This window comes from Oryctolagus cuniculus, chromosome X, assembly GCF_051225735.1.
Source record: "Oryctolagus cuniculus isolate XC-2025 breed Fujian yellow rabbit chromosome X, ASM5122573v1, whole genome shotgun sequence".
In the NCBI taxonomy this organism is placed as follows: Eukaryota; Metazoa; Chordata; class Mammalia; order Lagomorpha; family Leporidae; genus Oryctolagus; species Oryctolagus cuniculus.
The window spans coordinates 65755695-65772604 of record NC_142888.1 but is presented as its reverse complement, the minus strand read 5'-3'; the positions used below and the strand labels follow the sequence as shown (position 1 = coordinate 65772604).

The 16910-nt window shown below is 36.2% G+C and overlaps 1 protein-coding gene across 1 annotated transcript in view; it reads left to right on the top strand.

Annotated features, from left to right (window-relative positions):
• The window catches only part of LOC100349442 (uncharacterized), a 453812-nt gene that overhangs the window by 189069 nt on the left and 247833 nt on the right, over positions 1-16910 (top strand). Inside the window, exon 8 of the mRNA XM_089323942.1 lies at positions 8701-8742. Within this exon, the coding sequence (XP_089180068.1) occupies positions 8701-8742 (42 nt within the window). The remainder of the gene's footprint in view (positions 1-8700; positions 8743-16910) is intronic.

Sequence of the window (16910 nt, the reverse complement as noted above, 5' to 3'; positions counted from 1 at the left end):
GCACCCACACAGAAACACAAAGTGTAAAATACTGTTTGAGTACTAGTTATACTGTTAATTCACATAGTACAACACATTAAGGTCAGAGATCCTACATGGTGAGTAAGTGCACAGTGATTCCTGTTGTTCATTTAACAAGTGACACTCTTATTTATGATGTAAGTAATCACCCGAGGCTCTTGTCATGAGCTGCCAAGTCAACAGAAACCTCTTGAGTTCACAAACTCTGGCCTTATTTAGACAAGGACAAAATCAAAGTGGAAGTTCTCTCCTCCCTTCAGAGAAAGGTATTGCCTTCTTTGATGGCCTGTTCTTTCCGCTGAGATCTCACTCACAGAGATATTTAATTTAGATTTTTTTTTTTGCCATAGTGTCTTGGCTTTCCATGCCTGAAATACTCTCATGAGTGCCATTTGTTATACTGAAAGTATTTCCATCTCTACTTATTTTCCTTTTTTTTTTTTTGACAGGCAGAGTGGACAGTGAGAGAGAGAGAGAGAGAGAGAGAGACAGAGAGAAAGGTCTTCCTTTTGCCGTTGGTTCACCCCCAATGGCCGCCGCAGCCAGCGCACTGCAGTCAGCGCATCGCACTGATGCGAAGCCAGGAGCCAGGTGCTTCTCCTGGTCTCCCATGCGGGTACAGGGCCCAAGGACTTGGGCGATCCTCCACTGCACTCCTGGGCCATAGCAGAGAGATGGCCTGGAAGAGGGGCAACCGGGACAGAATCCGGCACCCTGACCGGGACTAGAACCCGGTGTGCCGGTGCCACAGGTGGAGGATTAGCCTAGTTTGCCGCGGCGCCGTCCTACTTATTTTTCTAAACTTTTTTTTTAAATCACAAAATGGTGTTTGGTTATTCCAATATTTTTTTCTACATCAATTAATGCAATCATGTGTTTTTATATCCCTTTACAGTGTTAGTGTAGTATAATATGCTGATGTACTGGGATAAAACCTATTTGGCTATGATATATAATTCTTTTAGTATGCTATTACATTCTGTTTGCTACTATTTGTTGAGGATTTTTGTTTCTATATTCATGAATAATATTAGTCTATAGTTTCCTTGTTTTAGATGTGTTTATCTGTTTTTGATATTGGGATAATGCTGGAAATATTACATCTTGTTTAATTTTGAGGAAGCATTTAATAAGCATTGATGCCAATTCTTTTAATTTTGATATAATTTACAATAGAAGTTCTCTGGACCTGGACTTTTCTTTGTTCTAAAGCTTTTGATTACTAGTTCAATCTCTTTCCTAATTATATGACTGTTGAGACATTTTCTTTCTTGAGTTTAGATAATTTATGTTTCTAGAAACTACTCCCTTTTATTTAACTTACCTAATTTTTGGTGTACAGTTGTTCATAGTATTCTCTTATTATTCTTTCATTTTTCTTCCTATAAGTTTGATAGTAATATTCTCACTTTTATTTCTGACTTTAGTTATTTGTGTCTTCTTTCTGCTTTTCTTTTTGAATCTAGTTAAATGCTTGTCAGTTTTGTTGATCTTTTCAGATAATTAACTTTTAGTTTTATTGACTTCCTTTACTGCTTTTCTATTCTCTGATTTATTTACATCCACTCTAAATTATTTTCTTTGTTCTGATATCACTTGGATTAGTTTACCCTTTCTCTAATTTCTTAGTAGCTAACATTGATTTGAAATTTTTTTCTTTTTTTAATGCCATTTGATGCTATACATATCTATCTCAGCACTGTCTTACTACATCCCACAAGTTTAGGCATCTGGTGTTTTCATTTTTTTTCTCTAAGCTATTTTATAAATTTCATTGTTATTCTTCCTTTGACCCATTCATTAAATGTGTGTACATATTGGTACATATGTGTACATATTGGTGAATTTTCCAGTTTTATTTCTTTTTTTCATTGATAATTTTATTCTGGTTGTGGCTATACTTTGTATGACTTTAGATTTTTTTTTAAATTTGTTAGGATGTGTTTTGTGGTATAGTGTATGATCTTTCTGAAAAAAATGTTCCGTGTACAATTGAGAAGAATTTGTGTTCAACTGTGGCTGAGTGGAGTGTTCTCTGTATGTTTGGTAGATATACTTGGTTTATAGTATTTTGTGTATACTCTGTTTTTATTGATATTCTATCTACATGTTCCATCCATTATTAAAAGTAAGATATTGAGGCCGGCGCCATGGCTCACTAGGCTAATCCTCCGCCTGTGGCGCCGGCACCCCGGGTTCTAGTCCCGGTTGGGGTGCCCTATTCTGTCCCAGTTGCTCCTCTTCCAGTCCAGCTCTCTGCTGTGGCCCGGGAAGGCAGTGGAGGATGGCCCAGGTGCTTGGGCCCTGCACCTGCATGGGGGACCAGGAGGAAGCACCTGGCTCCTGGCTTCAGCGCACCGGCCGTGGCGGCCATTTCGGGGGGTGGACCAATGGAAAAGAAAGACCTTTCTGTCTCTCCCTCTCTCACTGTCTAACTCTGCCTGTCAAAAAAATAAATAAAAAAATTTTTTTTAAAAAGTAGGATATCGAAGTCTCAGTTATTATAGTACTGTCTATTTCTCCCTTTAATTATATCAAATTTTGCTTTGTATATTTGGGGGTTGTACTGATTGGCACATATATGTTATAATAATTATAATTTCATCTATCTCTATCACTATCTATATCATCTTCCTTTATCTCTTGAAACAGCTTTGATTTACAGTTTATTTTGACTCATAGCCATACCATATCTCTTTTGATTACTATGTGCAAGGAATATATTTTTATATCTTCATTTTAAACCTGTTGGTGTCTTTGAATATAAAGAAGTGTTTATTCTTTCTGTAATGTTGTCATTTGCAGCTGTAAATATTTCTCTGGGCACTATCTTCACTAGACCTCATAAATTTTAACACTTCATATTTTCATTTTTATTTGTCTCTGTATTTTATAATTTTTCAAGTGATTCTTCCTTTGACCTATTGTAGAGAGTATACAGTTGAATAATGCTTCTTCTCTCCATTCTGCTAATCTCTGAGGCTTGATTGTAGTATGTAATTCAATTACACTTAAAAGGATTAATAAACTTGAAGGACTTTTGCCAGTTTACATTTGTTTACTGTATATCTTACAATTTTTTTGTCTTTCATTTTCTCCACTTCAAATTTCTCTTACGTTTAGTTCATATTTTAAGATTTATTGACTTATTTATTTGAATGGCAATTTGAATGGCAGAATTACAGAGAGAAAGAGAGAGAAGGGGGACAGAGAGAGATATCTTCTATCTGCTGGGTGACTCCCCAGATGGCCGCAGAGACAGGCTGAGCCAGACTGAAGCCAAGATCCAGGAGCTTCTTCAGGTCTTTCATGACAGTGCAAGTGCCCACGTACCACTGTTTTCCCAGGTGCATTAGCAGGGAGATGAATCGGAAGTGGAGCATCCAGGACTCAAATTGTCCCCCATATGGAATGCTGGCACCATTATCCACTACGCCACAGTGCTAGCCCTGTTTAATTAATTTTTTTATAGTGGCATGTTTTGATTTCCTTCTCATTTCCCATAGTGTATATTATTTTTTTAAAAAATGATCTATTTATTTACTTGAAATTCGGAGTTATGGAGAGAGATCTTTCATCCACTGGTTCACTTCCCAAGTGGCCACAGTTGCCAAGACTGAGTCAAACTCAAACCAGGAGCCAGGAACTTCATCTGGGTCTCCCACATAGGAGGCAGGGGCCCAATTACTTGGGCCATCTTCCTCTGCTTATTCCAAGCCATTAGCAGATTCATAAATGGAGCAGCCTGGACATGAACTGGCACCTATTTGAGATGGTGGCATCGCAGGTGGCGGCTTTATCTGCTACACCACAATGCCAACCTCATTTAGTGTATATTCTACAGACATTTGATTTGTGGTTATCACAAGGATTATATACTATATCATGGAATTACAACAATCTATTTTGAATTTATACCAATATAATTTCAATTACATATACTTTATTTTACATACTCAAACTCCTTTTAAGTTCTGATGTCACAAATGGCATATTTATTCTTTATGCATCTAGTAACTTACATTTTAAATAGATTTTAATCATTATTATACATTTGTCTTTTAAGTATTGTAGAAAATATAAAATGGAGTTACAAATTAAAATAATATCACCTCTTACTTTTGTCCATATATTTATCTTTACTGAAGAGCATTATTTCTTTATATGGTTTTTAGTTCATCATTTAATTTCTACCTGAAGGAACACCTTCAGTATTTCTTATAGGACAGTTCTAGTGTCTAAGGAACTTCTTTAGCTTGTAGCTTGTATTTATCTAGACATGCTTACTTTCTCCCTCATTTTAGGACAGCATTACCAGCTATAGAATATTTAGTTGACGGTTCTTTTTTTTCCCAACAATTTAAATATGCCATTCCATTACCTTCAAGTCTCCATTAATTGTCATGATAATGTAATTATCATACTGTACTCATATATACATACAAATATTATGTTCAATTTAAAATTAAACAATAAAAATAGACCTAGTATAAAGGAATGAAAGTTCCTAGAAGATATATATATATATATGTAAATTATAAATGAATACTGAATATTTAAAAGAAAGCTATAAGGGCATAGCAGATTAAGCCACCACCTGTAGTGCTAGCATCCCATATAAGTGCTGGTTCAAGAGCCAGCTGCTCCACTCCTGATCCAGCTCCCTGCTAATGGCCCAAATCCTTTGGCCCCTGCACCCACGTGGGAGACCTGGAAGAAGCTCCTAGATCCTGGCTTCAGACTGACCAAGCCCTGGCTGTTGCAGCCATTTAGGGAATGAACCAGTGGATGGAAGACTTCTTTCTCTGTGCCTCTGCCTCTCCCTATCTATAACTCTGCCTTTCAAGTAAATAAATAAATATTTTTAAAAAGCTATATTAATCTCTTAGAAACTGTATAGCATTCATAAAATCAAAAATATGATAACAATGATTCAGCTTTTTTGTAAAATTCAAGGGATTGTTTAGAAGTGGTGAAGTTACCAATGTAACATGGACTGTAATAAATCAGACACATTATAATCTTTAGTATGATAGTTAACTCTTTAATCTCAAGAGCTAATTAATCTCTTTTTAAAAAAGATTTATTTTTTTGAAAGGTAGAGTTACAGAGAGGCAGAAGCAGAGAAAGAGAGAGAGGTCTTCTATCTGCTGGTTCTACCCCCCAGATGGCCACAAAGGCTGGAGCTGCTCCGATCTGAAGCCAGGAACCAGGAGCCAGAAGCCAAGAGCCTCCTCCAGGTCTCCCATGCGGGTGCAGGGGCCCAAGGACTTGGACCATCCTGTACTGCCCTCCCAAGCCATAGCAGAGAGCTGGATCAAAAGTGGAGCAGCCAGTACATGAACCTGCATCCATATGGAATGCCAGTACTGCAGGCTATGGCTTTACCCACCTCAGCACAGCTCTGGCCTCCTGTTTAATCTCTTAAAAATTATATTCCACCCCAAAGAGCCTTTTTTTATGTGGGTTAAATCTATTGATAGCTTCCATATTACATAATAACCTAGTAAATTTCAAAATTACTTACTAATTCATTTAGATGTTATAATGATAATCCCATTGTGTGTTAAGTTGAATATTATGAAAATATTTTCTAAAACTAAACAAAAATTGAGAGTAAAATTGTATTGTTTTCCAAAATGCCTTTTAAGAATCTGCTCTATATTAACCATGGAAATAATAATATATGGCATAAATAAAAAAACCTACCAGATGAGAAGACATGGAATAGTACAAATATCTGATCAAAACAACAAAAATTAGTAAGTTAAGAACAGATGGAACAAGGTGAAAATTCTATGAAAATAATAAATATAACTTCAAGTATCAAGAATTCACTTAAATTTAAAAAGCTTAACACTATTTAAATTTTTTTTTTGAGATTTATTTTATTTATTTGAAGGACAGAGTTACAGAGAGAGGTGGACAGAGAGAGGTCTTCCATCCACTGGTTCACTTCCCAAATGGCCACAATGGCTTGAGCTGGGTCAATCCGAAGCCAGGCACTTGAAGCTTCTTCCAGGTTTCCTTCGCAGGTACAGAGTTCCAAGGACTTCAGCCATCCTCCACTGCCTTTTCAGGCCATAGCAGAGAGCTGGATCAGAAGTGGAGCAACCGGGACTCAACTGATGCCCATATGGCATGCCAGCACTGTAGATGGCAGCTTTACGCTCTACACTGCAGTGCCAGACCCAAAAGCTTAACACTCTTAAAAGATTAATATTTTAATGCAGCATTAAAATAGATCTAAATGATTTTTATTAGTTTTATCCTTGAATTATAAGGACTCAGAATAGGGGCCAGTTTTGTGCAAATGGATTAAGCTACAACCTACAATGCCGGCATCCCTTTTGAGCACAAGTTGAAGTCCCAGCTGCTCCACTTCCAATCCAGCTCTCTGCTAATGAGCCTGGGAATCAGCAAAAGATGTCTCAAGTACTTAGACTCCTCCCACCCACATTGGAGACTTGGTTGGAGTTCCAGGTTCCTGGATTTAGCCTGGCCCAGTCCTGGATGTTGTAACCATTTGGGGAGTGAACCAACAGATGGTAGATTTCTCAAACTTCTCCCCGCTCCCTCTGCCTCTCCCTCTCCCTCTCAGTCTCCATCTCCTTCTCTCTCTCTCCCTCCCTCTTTCCTTCTTCCGCTCCCTCATTCCCTCTCTCCCTATATATAATTCTGATTTTCAAATAAATAAATAAAAATCTTTTTTATAAAAGAACACAGAAGTATTGAACCTAGAAGGGTAGAAATATTGTATAAAACTGAAATTATGTGATATTCATCAAAACTGGGTGATTCTTACAGATAATATGGTAAGTTAAAGAAGCCAGAGATGAAATAATACATACTGTATATTTTCAATGATGTGAAGTTCAAAACAGAAAAAAATAATTAGGAGATAATTTAGAATGATGGTGATCAGAGCCAGCATTGTTTTGCAGTGGGTTAACCTTGAGCCTGTGATGCCAGCATCCCATAGGAGCACTAGTGAGTCCCAGAAACTCTCCTTCACCCAGCTCCCATAATGTTCCTGGGAAGGCAGCAAATGATGGCCCAAATACATGGACCCCTGCTACCCATGTGGGAAAAATGTGGGATGGAGTTCCTCTCTCCTGACTTTGGTTTGGTCCAGCTGCAAACCACACAGCCATTTAGGGGGTGAATCAATGAATGGAAGGTATCTTTGTCTCTGTCTCTACCTCTCTATCACTGCCTTTAAAATAAATCAGATAAATATTAATTGAAAAAAGAATATTGGTTATCACTTGGAGTATAGACTGGGAAGGAGGAAGAGGGAACTTAATGTGGTGCTGGAAAGATTTTATATTTTTACATCTAATGTGATCATAGGAGGTATCTCTTTACGTAAATACATTACCAAGTTGGATACTTATGATTAGTGCATTTGTAACTTTTTTTGAGAGAGAGAGGAAGACATTGCTCCCATCTACCGGTTCACTCCTCACATGCATGCAGTGACGGGGACTGGGTTGGGCCAAAGCCAGGAACTGGAAACTCCATCTAAATTCCCTATCTGAACACTTGAGCAAACATCTGCCACTTCTCACTGTCTGCTTTAGCAGAAAACTGTTGTCAGGAACCAGATTTAGAAAACAAATTCAGGTACTTTGATATGGGATGTAGGCATCTTAATCACTAGGCTAAGTGAAAAGAAGCTATAGTGAGCAGGAAAATCATTGAAATGTTATTTATCATTATTAGCTTTGACAATTAGAGAATAATTTGACAGTTTGAAGGAAAGATGAAACTAAAATTTTGGACAGTAATAATACAAAAGTTGGAAGAGAGGAGTTTGGAGAGAGTAAAAAGGGTTTTAAGGTCACTATATTAATAAGAGGATATAGGGCCGGCGCCGCGGCTCAACAGGCTAATCCTTCGCCTTGCGGCGCCGGCACACCGGGTTCTAGTCCTGGTCGGGGCACCGGATTCTGTCCCAGTTGCCCCTCTTCCAGGCCAGCTCTCTGCTGTGGCCAGGGAGTGCAGTGGAGGATGGCCCAAGTGCTTGGGCCCTGCAGCCCATGGGAGACCATGAGAAGTACCTGGCTCCTGCCATCGGATCAGCACGGTGTGCCGGCCACAGCGCGCTGGCCGCGGCAGCCATTGGAGGGTGAACCAACAGCAAAAGGAAGACCTTTCTCTCTGTCTCTCTCTCTCACTGTCCACTCTGCCTGTCAAAAAAATAAAAAAATAAAAAAAAATAAGAGGATATAGGTATTGATTAACCATATTCAGTTTTTATATATGTAAAAATTTTTGGATTAAAGGAAATAAATCAAATGTGCAATAGTTTGACAAACAGGGGAGAAAAGAAGAAAATTAAGAGAAGGTGATTTAATAGATGTTGTGTAAAAGGTGGCTTTGGAGATAAAGAAATAAACATGATACATATAAGAACTAAAATAAGAGGATATAATAAGTTCACATATACCAGAATCACAAAAAATGCAAATGGATAAAAGCTATTTGTTAAAAGACAAGGACTTGGTTTGGCTGTTCCCTCAGATGCTGAAAAATGCCTTTTTGTAACTTGGAAATGAACATATTATTGTAAAACATTTGCATTAATATTTAATGTTTATGTTTGTGACCTTGAGTAAAGAAATGCAGAAGTTATGTCAATAATTAGCCACTAATTGTCTTTTCATTTTTTTATAGTCTGATCTCAGCCATGAAATGGAATCTGATATAATAGATGTGGTAAGTGACATTCTAAAATTTTGTTTCATAAAATAAAATGTCTTATGTACTACATTCTTTTTGACACTAGAATAACACATCTCCCTTATCACACTGCATAAAAATAAAGAGAAATACATATATATGAAATGTATAAAACATATTTTGGTTTACTTGTCTGTAACACAAAAATGAAATTGGATGAAGGAAGGAAAATTAAATATTTCTTATAGAAGAAAATATTCTAGAATATAAGAAATAAACCATGAATCCAGTGAAGACAGTATAACATTAGTAGACAAATGCTATAAACATGTGTCAGTATATTTTGAAATGAAAACCATTATTTTATTCACATTTATAATTTGAAACACTTTTCTCATAAGAAATATTTTCTTGTATTAAGCTTTCTTTTAGTAGAGATGGTAACTACCTTTCATGGTTTTTTATTAACCAAGATAATAGGCCTTAATATACTTTATAAGTCAAAATTCTTTGAAATTATTTATATCAAATGTTGGCACAGAAAAATTCATCTTCATAAAAATGCCACTACTGGGGAAATAGTTTTCCTCTACTAGTGTCACAAAAAGAAACCTCGGAACCTATACCTATTGACTTGCTTATCTATGTTTGTTCTTTTTTTAGAAAAACAGTCCTGATCTTATTCTCTAGACCTAAAGATTACCTGAAATAGTTTAGATATAACCAAAGCAGTCAGAAAAAGTTTTATTATATTCCTTCCTTTCTAGATGATGATAGTATTCATTTGAAGGAAGTTTAATAGGCTCAAACACTCATGATTGTAATTGGTCTGAATAAATTTTACTTTCTATTTTGTTATGTTCATTGCTTAGTAATTGTTTCAAGCCAAAAGAAAGCACTTAATACCAATTTCATTTTTAACATAATTGTGTATAGAAGAAAAGAATTATAAAAACTATGTTCTTTTCCAACTTGCTGATATTTAAAAGTGATTTATTTGACTTTAAGACTTTTCCCCCTGTCAAAATCAAAATTTCCCTATGAGATACACAAATATTAATTTCTTCATGTGCCATATACAATGTCTGGTCCTTAACCTTCATTTAATTTCATTTTATTCCAACAATCTCTATTATTTTGAAGTACAATTTGCAGATTAATCACAAAACTGAGGCATATAGAGTTTCAGTCATTTGTGTGAAGTCAAACAACTAATAAGTTGCACATAGGAAATCTGAGCTCAGGTTATTGTGGCACCAGGCCCATATTTTTTTCATTTACATCATACTTTTGTATAGCTCATGTTTATATGCCTGCCATTCAGGGAGTCATGTCTAACTTGGAAAATGATCATATGCTTAGATAGCTGTTTATTCAGAAAAATTTCCTTAGATTGATATAAAGTCTTTTATTCTAGAGTGTCCACACACTGTTCTTACTTTCGCTCCCAGGAGTTGACAGAACTGTAATTCTCCCACCTTGACTATTTGAATATTTCTATACAGCAATATTCTCCTCAGATAAAAACTCCAAGTTCCTGTCTTAACATTATAATAGCACTAGTGAAAATACGGTATAAGGAACCCATGCTCTTTTTAATGAGGTGCTCAGAACTTAATGATGCTCAGAACTGTTTTTACCAAATTAGAGTGAGTCAGTCGCTTCTCATATTCTAAGTGCAGTAGCCTTTTAAATGCAGTGTAAAATGGAATTCAGTTTTTGTTTTCTGTTTTCTTTGACATATGCCATCACTCTGCTACTGCAAGAATGTACTTCCTGTCCAAATAATAGAAAGTATTACAAATACCTACATACCATTTCCTATGGGAAGACACTTTTATAGATGTTTTACATATGTTAATTAATTTGATTTAACTAAAGTTCCTTAGTCATTTTCCCACAAACACTCTTATTTCCACCCTTCCTGTACTTTGGCATTCGTGGTTTTTTTTTTTTTTTAAATATGCTGACCCTATCAAGTTTCATAATTACCACTTATTCAGCTCTTTTAGAAGTCTAATTCATTCTCTCAACAAATATTAGCTGAACATTTATTATGTGCCAGGAACTGTTCAACATACTGGGGAAAAATAGGCACAAGGACCTACCCTCATTGAATTTGAATCAATTAATAAATAAATGAGGCATCCAGAATCATAGATGGTAATCAATGCTATAGAGAAAAATACAGTGAGTAAAATAGTATGGGATGCTGGCATGCATATTGAACAGCAGGGAAGGTCTCAGTGAAAAGATGATTTAAGCAAAGACCCAAAGACGATGAGTAATCAACCCTTGAACCATATGGTTATTTGGGAGAAATGCTTTCTAAGTAGAGATATAACAGGCAAATAGTATAAGAAAGGTGCATAACTAATTTGTGCCAAGAATAACAAGAAGGCCAATGTGGCTGAAACTAGTAGGAGGATTAAGGGGGGCGGCAAGGAATTGAATCTTGGAAGCCAAGGTCTCAGAGAGAATAGTGGGGGACATATTGTAGAAATAGTTGCTTTCCTTTAATATTTCTTGACATAAATGATTAAACATACAGAAAAGTTGAAAGAATTTTAAATACTCCTTAATTATCACCTAGATTATACAAATGACATTTTATTTGTTTTATCACACATCCAACCATCACTCTATTTAACTACTTTTTTAAAATTTATACTTCAAAGTTGCACAAATCATTATACTTCACCCCAAGCACTTCAGTATGCATGTTATTAATGGAACTTCAATACCAGTATCAGTTCATTTTGTAGATAAAATTTACAAAAATGAAATGCACAAACATTAAGTATATCATTCTATGAGTTTTTAAGAAATATACAAACACATTAACTCTTATGAAGATAAACCCTTAAGAAGATAAAGAACATTATTCTCACCCCAGGAAGTTTTCTCATGCTCATTCTGATGCTTCACCTTCACCTTTCCTTTCCTCAACAGGAGGCAAACACAATTCTGACTTTTCCACTTCACATTGCTTGTGCCAATTCTGGAACTGTATTTATACATTACATGCTATTTACTGTAAGGTGTTTTTATTCAGGATAATGTTTTATATCAATTTTTGATCAGTTTTTTGTACAACTGGATTTTTTTCTTTTATATGGTTATGTAGTATTATGTAGTATCCCACTGTATGGATATACCAGTTTCTCCATGGTTCCATTGATGAACATTCCTGTTGTTTCCAAGTTAAGGTCATTATAAATAGAGTCGCTATGAATATTTCTTACAATGTCTTTTTTGTGGATATATGTCTTCATTTCTCTTTTGAAATACATAGAAATGGCATTGCTGAAGAAGATGCATGTTTATTTTTCTAAGAAATAGTCAAAATTGTTGTCCCATATTATATTACAATTTTCAAAATTGTATGAAAATTTCAGTTACTAGACATTCTCACCAAAATTTAAGTTATCAGACTTCAATCTTAGTGATTTATGTGGGTAAGTAGTGGTAGTGAATGATAACTTTCATTTGTAGTTGGTGTCCATTGATTAGGTTAAACATTTTTACATGTGCATTTGTCCTGTAATATACCTTTTTGGTTGTGTACACTGTTCAAAAATTTTGGTCATTTAAAAACCTGTGTTGCATGTATCTTCATTATTGATTTATATGTTCTGATACCAGAATATATAAACACTCTATCAAATATATATTTATGAATATTTTATTCCAGTGTAGAGATCAACTATTCATCTTAATGGATTTTTATGAGAAGTAGTTTTTATTTTGATGAAGTCTAATATGTCAAGTATTTTTTTAAGTTAGGTATACATATATTTTTTTATTTAGTAAATATAAATTTTCAACGTACAGTTTATGGATTACAATGGCTTCTCCCCCATAATTTCCCTCCCACTCACACCCTTCCTATCTCCCGCTACCCCATTCCATTCACATCAAGATACATTTTCAATTATCTTTATATACAGAGGATCAATTCAGTATGTATTAAGTAAACATTTCATCAGTTTGCACCCACACAGAAACACAAAGTGTAAAATACTGTTTCAGTACTAGTTATAGCATTACTTCACATTGAACAACACATTAAGGACAGATTCCACATGAGAAGTAAGTACACAGTGACTCCTGTTGTTGACTTAACAATTTGACACTCTTGTTTATGGAGTCAGTAATCTCCCTAGGCTCTAGTCATGAGTTGTCAAGGCTATGGAAGCCTTTTGAGTTCACCAACTTCGATCTTATTCCGACAGGGTCATAGTCAAAGTGGAAGTTCTCTCCTCCCTTCAGAGAAAGGTACCTCCTTCTTTGATGGCCCCATTCTTTCCACTGGGATCTCACTCGTAGAGATCTTCCATTTAGGTCTTCTTTTTATTTTTTCTAGGGCGTCTTGGCTTTCCATGCCTAAAATACTCTCATGGGCCCTTCAGCCATATCCAAATGCCTTAAGGGCTGATTCTGAGGCCAGAGTGCTATTTAGGAATCTGCCATTCTATGAGTCTACTGTGTATCCCGCTTCCCATGATGGATCGTTCTCTCCGTTTTTTGATTCTATCAGCTAGTATTAGCAGACACTAGACTTGTTTGTGTGATCCCTTTGACTCTTAGACCTATCAGTGTGATCAATTGTGAACTGAAATTGATCACTTGGACTAGTGAGATGGCATTGGTACATGCCACCTTGATGGGATTGAATTGGAATTCCCTGGCATGATTCTAACTCCACCATTTGGGGCAAGTCCGATTGAGCATGTCCCAAATTGTACATCTCCTCCCTCTCTTATTCCCACTCTTATATTTAACAGGGATCATTTTCCAGTTAAAGTTTAAACACCTAAGAATAATTGTGTGTTAATCACAGAGTTCAACTAATAGTACTAGAGCAAAACAAAGAGAAAACAGTAAAATGGATAAACTATTACATTGTACATCAACAGTCAGGACAAGAGCTGATCAAGTCACTGTTTTTCATAGTGTCAATTTCACTTCAACAGGTTTCCCCTTTGGTGCTCAGTTAGTTGTCGCCGATCAGGGAGAACATATGATATTTGTCCCTTTGCGACTGGCTTAATTCACTCAGCGTAATGTTTTCCAGATTCCTCCATCTTGTTGCAAATTACCGGATTTTGTTCTTTTTGACTGCTGTATAGTATTCGATAGAGTACATGTCCCATAATTTCTTTATCCAGTCTACTGTTGATGGGCATTTGGGTTGGTTCCAGGTCTTAGCTATTGTGAATTGAGCTACAATAAACATTAATGTGCAGACTTCTTGTTTGTTTGACAATTTCATTTCCTTTGGGTAATTCCAAGGAGTGTTATGGCTGGGTTGAAAGGTAGGGTTATATTCAGGTTTCTGAGGAATCTCCAGACTGACTTCCATAGTGGCTTAACCAATTTACATTCCCACCAACAGGGGGTTAGTATCCCTTTTTCCCTACATCCTCTCCAGCATCTGTTGTTGGTAGATTTCTGAATGTGAGCCATTCTGACCGGGGTGAGGTGAAACCTCATTGTGGTTTTGATTTGCATTTGCCTGATTGCTAGTGATTCTGAACATTTTTTCATGTGTCTGTTGGCCCTTTGGATTTCCTCTTTTGAAAAATGTCTATTGAGGTCCTTGGCCCATCTCTTAAGTGGGTTGTTTGTTTTGATGTTGTGGAGTTTCTTGATTTTTTGTAGATTCTGGTTATCAACCCTTTATCTGTTGCATAGTTTGCGAATATTTTTTCCCATTCTGTTGGTTGCCTCTTCACTTTCCTGTTTCTTTTGAAGTACAGAAACTTCTCAATTTGATGCAATCCCAAATGTTAATTTTGGCTTTGACTGCCTGTGCTTCTGGTGTCTTTTTCCAAGAAGTCTTTGCCGGTACCTATATGTTGCAGAGTTTCTCCAATGCTCTCTAATAATTTGATGGTGTCGGGTCATAGATTTAAGTCTTTAATCCATGTTGAGTGAATTTTTGTGTAAGGTGAAAGGTAGGGGTCTTGCTTCATGTTTCTGCATGTGGAAATCCAATTTTCCCAGCACCATTTATTGAATAGACTGTCCTTACTCCAGGGATTGGTTTTGGATCCTTGATCAAATATAAGTTGGCTGTAGATGTTTGGATTGATTTCTGGTGTTTCTATTCTGTTCCATTGGTCTATCCATCTGTTTCTGTACCAGTACCATGCTGTTTTGATTACAACTGCCCTGTAGTATGTCCTGAAATCTGGCATTGTGATGCCTCCGGCTTTGTTTTTGTTGTACAAGATTGCTTTAGCTATTTGAGGGCTCCTGTGTCTCCATATGAATTTCAGCATCATTTTTACCAGATCTGAGAAGAATGTCTTCGGTATTTTGATTGGTATTGCATTTAGTCTGTAAATTGCTTTTGGGAGAATGGACATTTTGATGATATTCATTCTTCCAATCCATAAGGATGGAAGATTTTTCCATTTTTTGGTATCCTCTTCTATTTCTTTCTTTAAGATTTTTTATTTCTCGTCGTAGAGATCTATGATATCTTTGGTTAAGTTTATTCCAAGGTATTTGATTGTTTTTGTAGCTATTGTGAATGGGATTGATCTTAGAAGTTCTTTCTCATCCGTGGCATTGCCTGTGTATACAAAGGCTGTTGGTTTTTGTGCATTGATTTTATATCCTGCTACTTTGCCAAACTCTTCTATGAGTTCCAATAGTCTCTTAGTAGAGTTCTTTGGATCCCCTAAATAAAGAAACATATGATCTGCAAAGAGGGATAGTTTGACTTCTTCCTTCCCAATTCGTATCCCTTTAATTTCTTTTTCTTGCCTAAATAGCTCTGGCTAAAACTTCGAGAACTATATTGAATAGCAGTGATGAGAGTGGGCATCCCTGTCTGGTACCAGATCTCAGTGGAAATGCTTCCAACTTTTCCCCATTCAATAGGATGTTGGCTGTGGGTTTTTCATAAATTGCTTTGATTGTATTGAGGAATGTTCCTTCCATACTCAGTTTGCTTAGATTTTTCATCATGAAAGGGTGTTGTATTTTATCAAATGCTTTCTCTGCATCTATTGACATAATCATATGGTTTTTCTTCTGCAGTCTGTTAATGTGGTGTAATACGTTGATTGTTTTGCCCACATTGAACCATCCCTGCATGCCAGGGATAAATCCCACTTGGTCTGGGTGGATGATCTTTCTGATGTGTTGTTGCATTCTATTGGCGAGAATTTTATTGAGGATTTTTGCATCTATGTTCATCAGGGATATTGGTCTGTAATTCTCTTTCAATGCTGCGTCTTTTTCCAGCATAGGAATTAAGGTGATGCTGGTTTCATAGAAAGAATTTGGGAGGACTCCCTCTTTTTCGATTGTTTTGAATAGTTTGAGAAGAATTGCAGTTAATTCTTCTTTAAATGTCTGGTAGAATTCAGCAGTGAATCCATGTAGTCCTGGGCTTTTCTTTGTTGGGAGGGCCTTTATTACTGCTTCAATTTCTGTCTCAGTTATGGGTCTATTTAGGTTTTCTATGTCTTCCTGGTTCAATTTAGGTAGGTTGCATGTGTCCAGGAATCTATCCATTTCTGATAGGTTTCCCTGTTTGCTGGCATACAAGTCCTTGTAGTAATTTCTGATGATTCTTTTTATTTCTGTGGTGTCTGTTGTTACATTTCCTTTTTCATCTCTGATTTTATTGATTTGGGTTTTTTCTTTTTTTAGTTAGTTGGGCCAATGGGGTGTCAATTTTGTTTATTTTTTTCAAAAAACCAGCTTCTTGTTTGGCTGATTTTTTGTAATGTTGTTTGTTTGTTTGGTTTTTTGGATTCAATCCTGTTGATTTCTTCTCTGATTTTAATTATTTCTCTTCTCCTACTAGATTGGGGTCTGGTTTGCTGCAGATTTTCTAGATCCTTGAGATGCATTGAAAGCTCATCTATTTGGTGCCTTTCCAATTTCTTGATGCAGGCAACCTATTGATATAAACTTTCCTCTTAACACTGCTTTTGCTGTGTCCCATAAGTTTTGGTATGTTGGGCTGTTATCCTCATTTACTTCCAGAAAATTTTTGATTTCTCTTTTAATTTCTTCTATGACCCATTGTTCATTCAGGAGCATGTTGTTCAATCTCCATGTGTTTGCCTATGCTCTAGGGATTCCTGAGTTGCTAATTTCCAACTTCTTTCGTTTATGGTCTGAGAAGCTGCATGGTATGATTCTAATTCTTTTGAATTTGCTGAGACTTGCTTTATGGC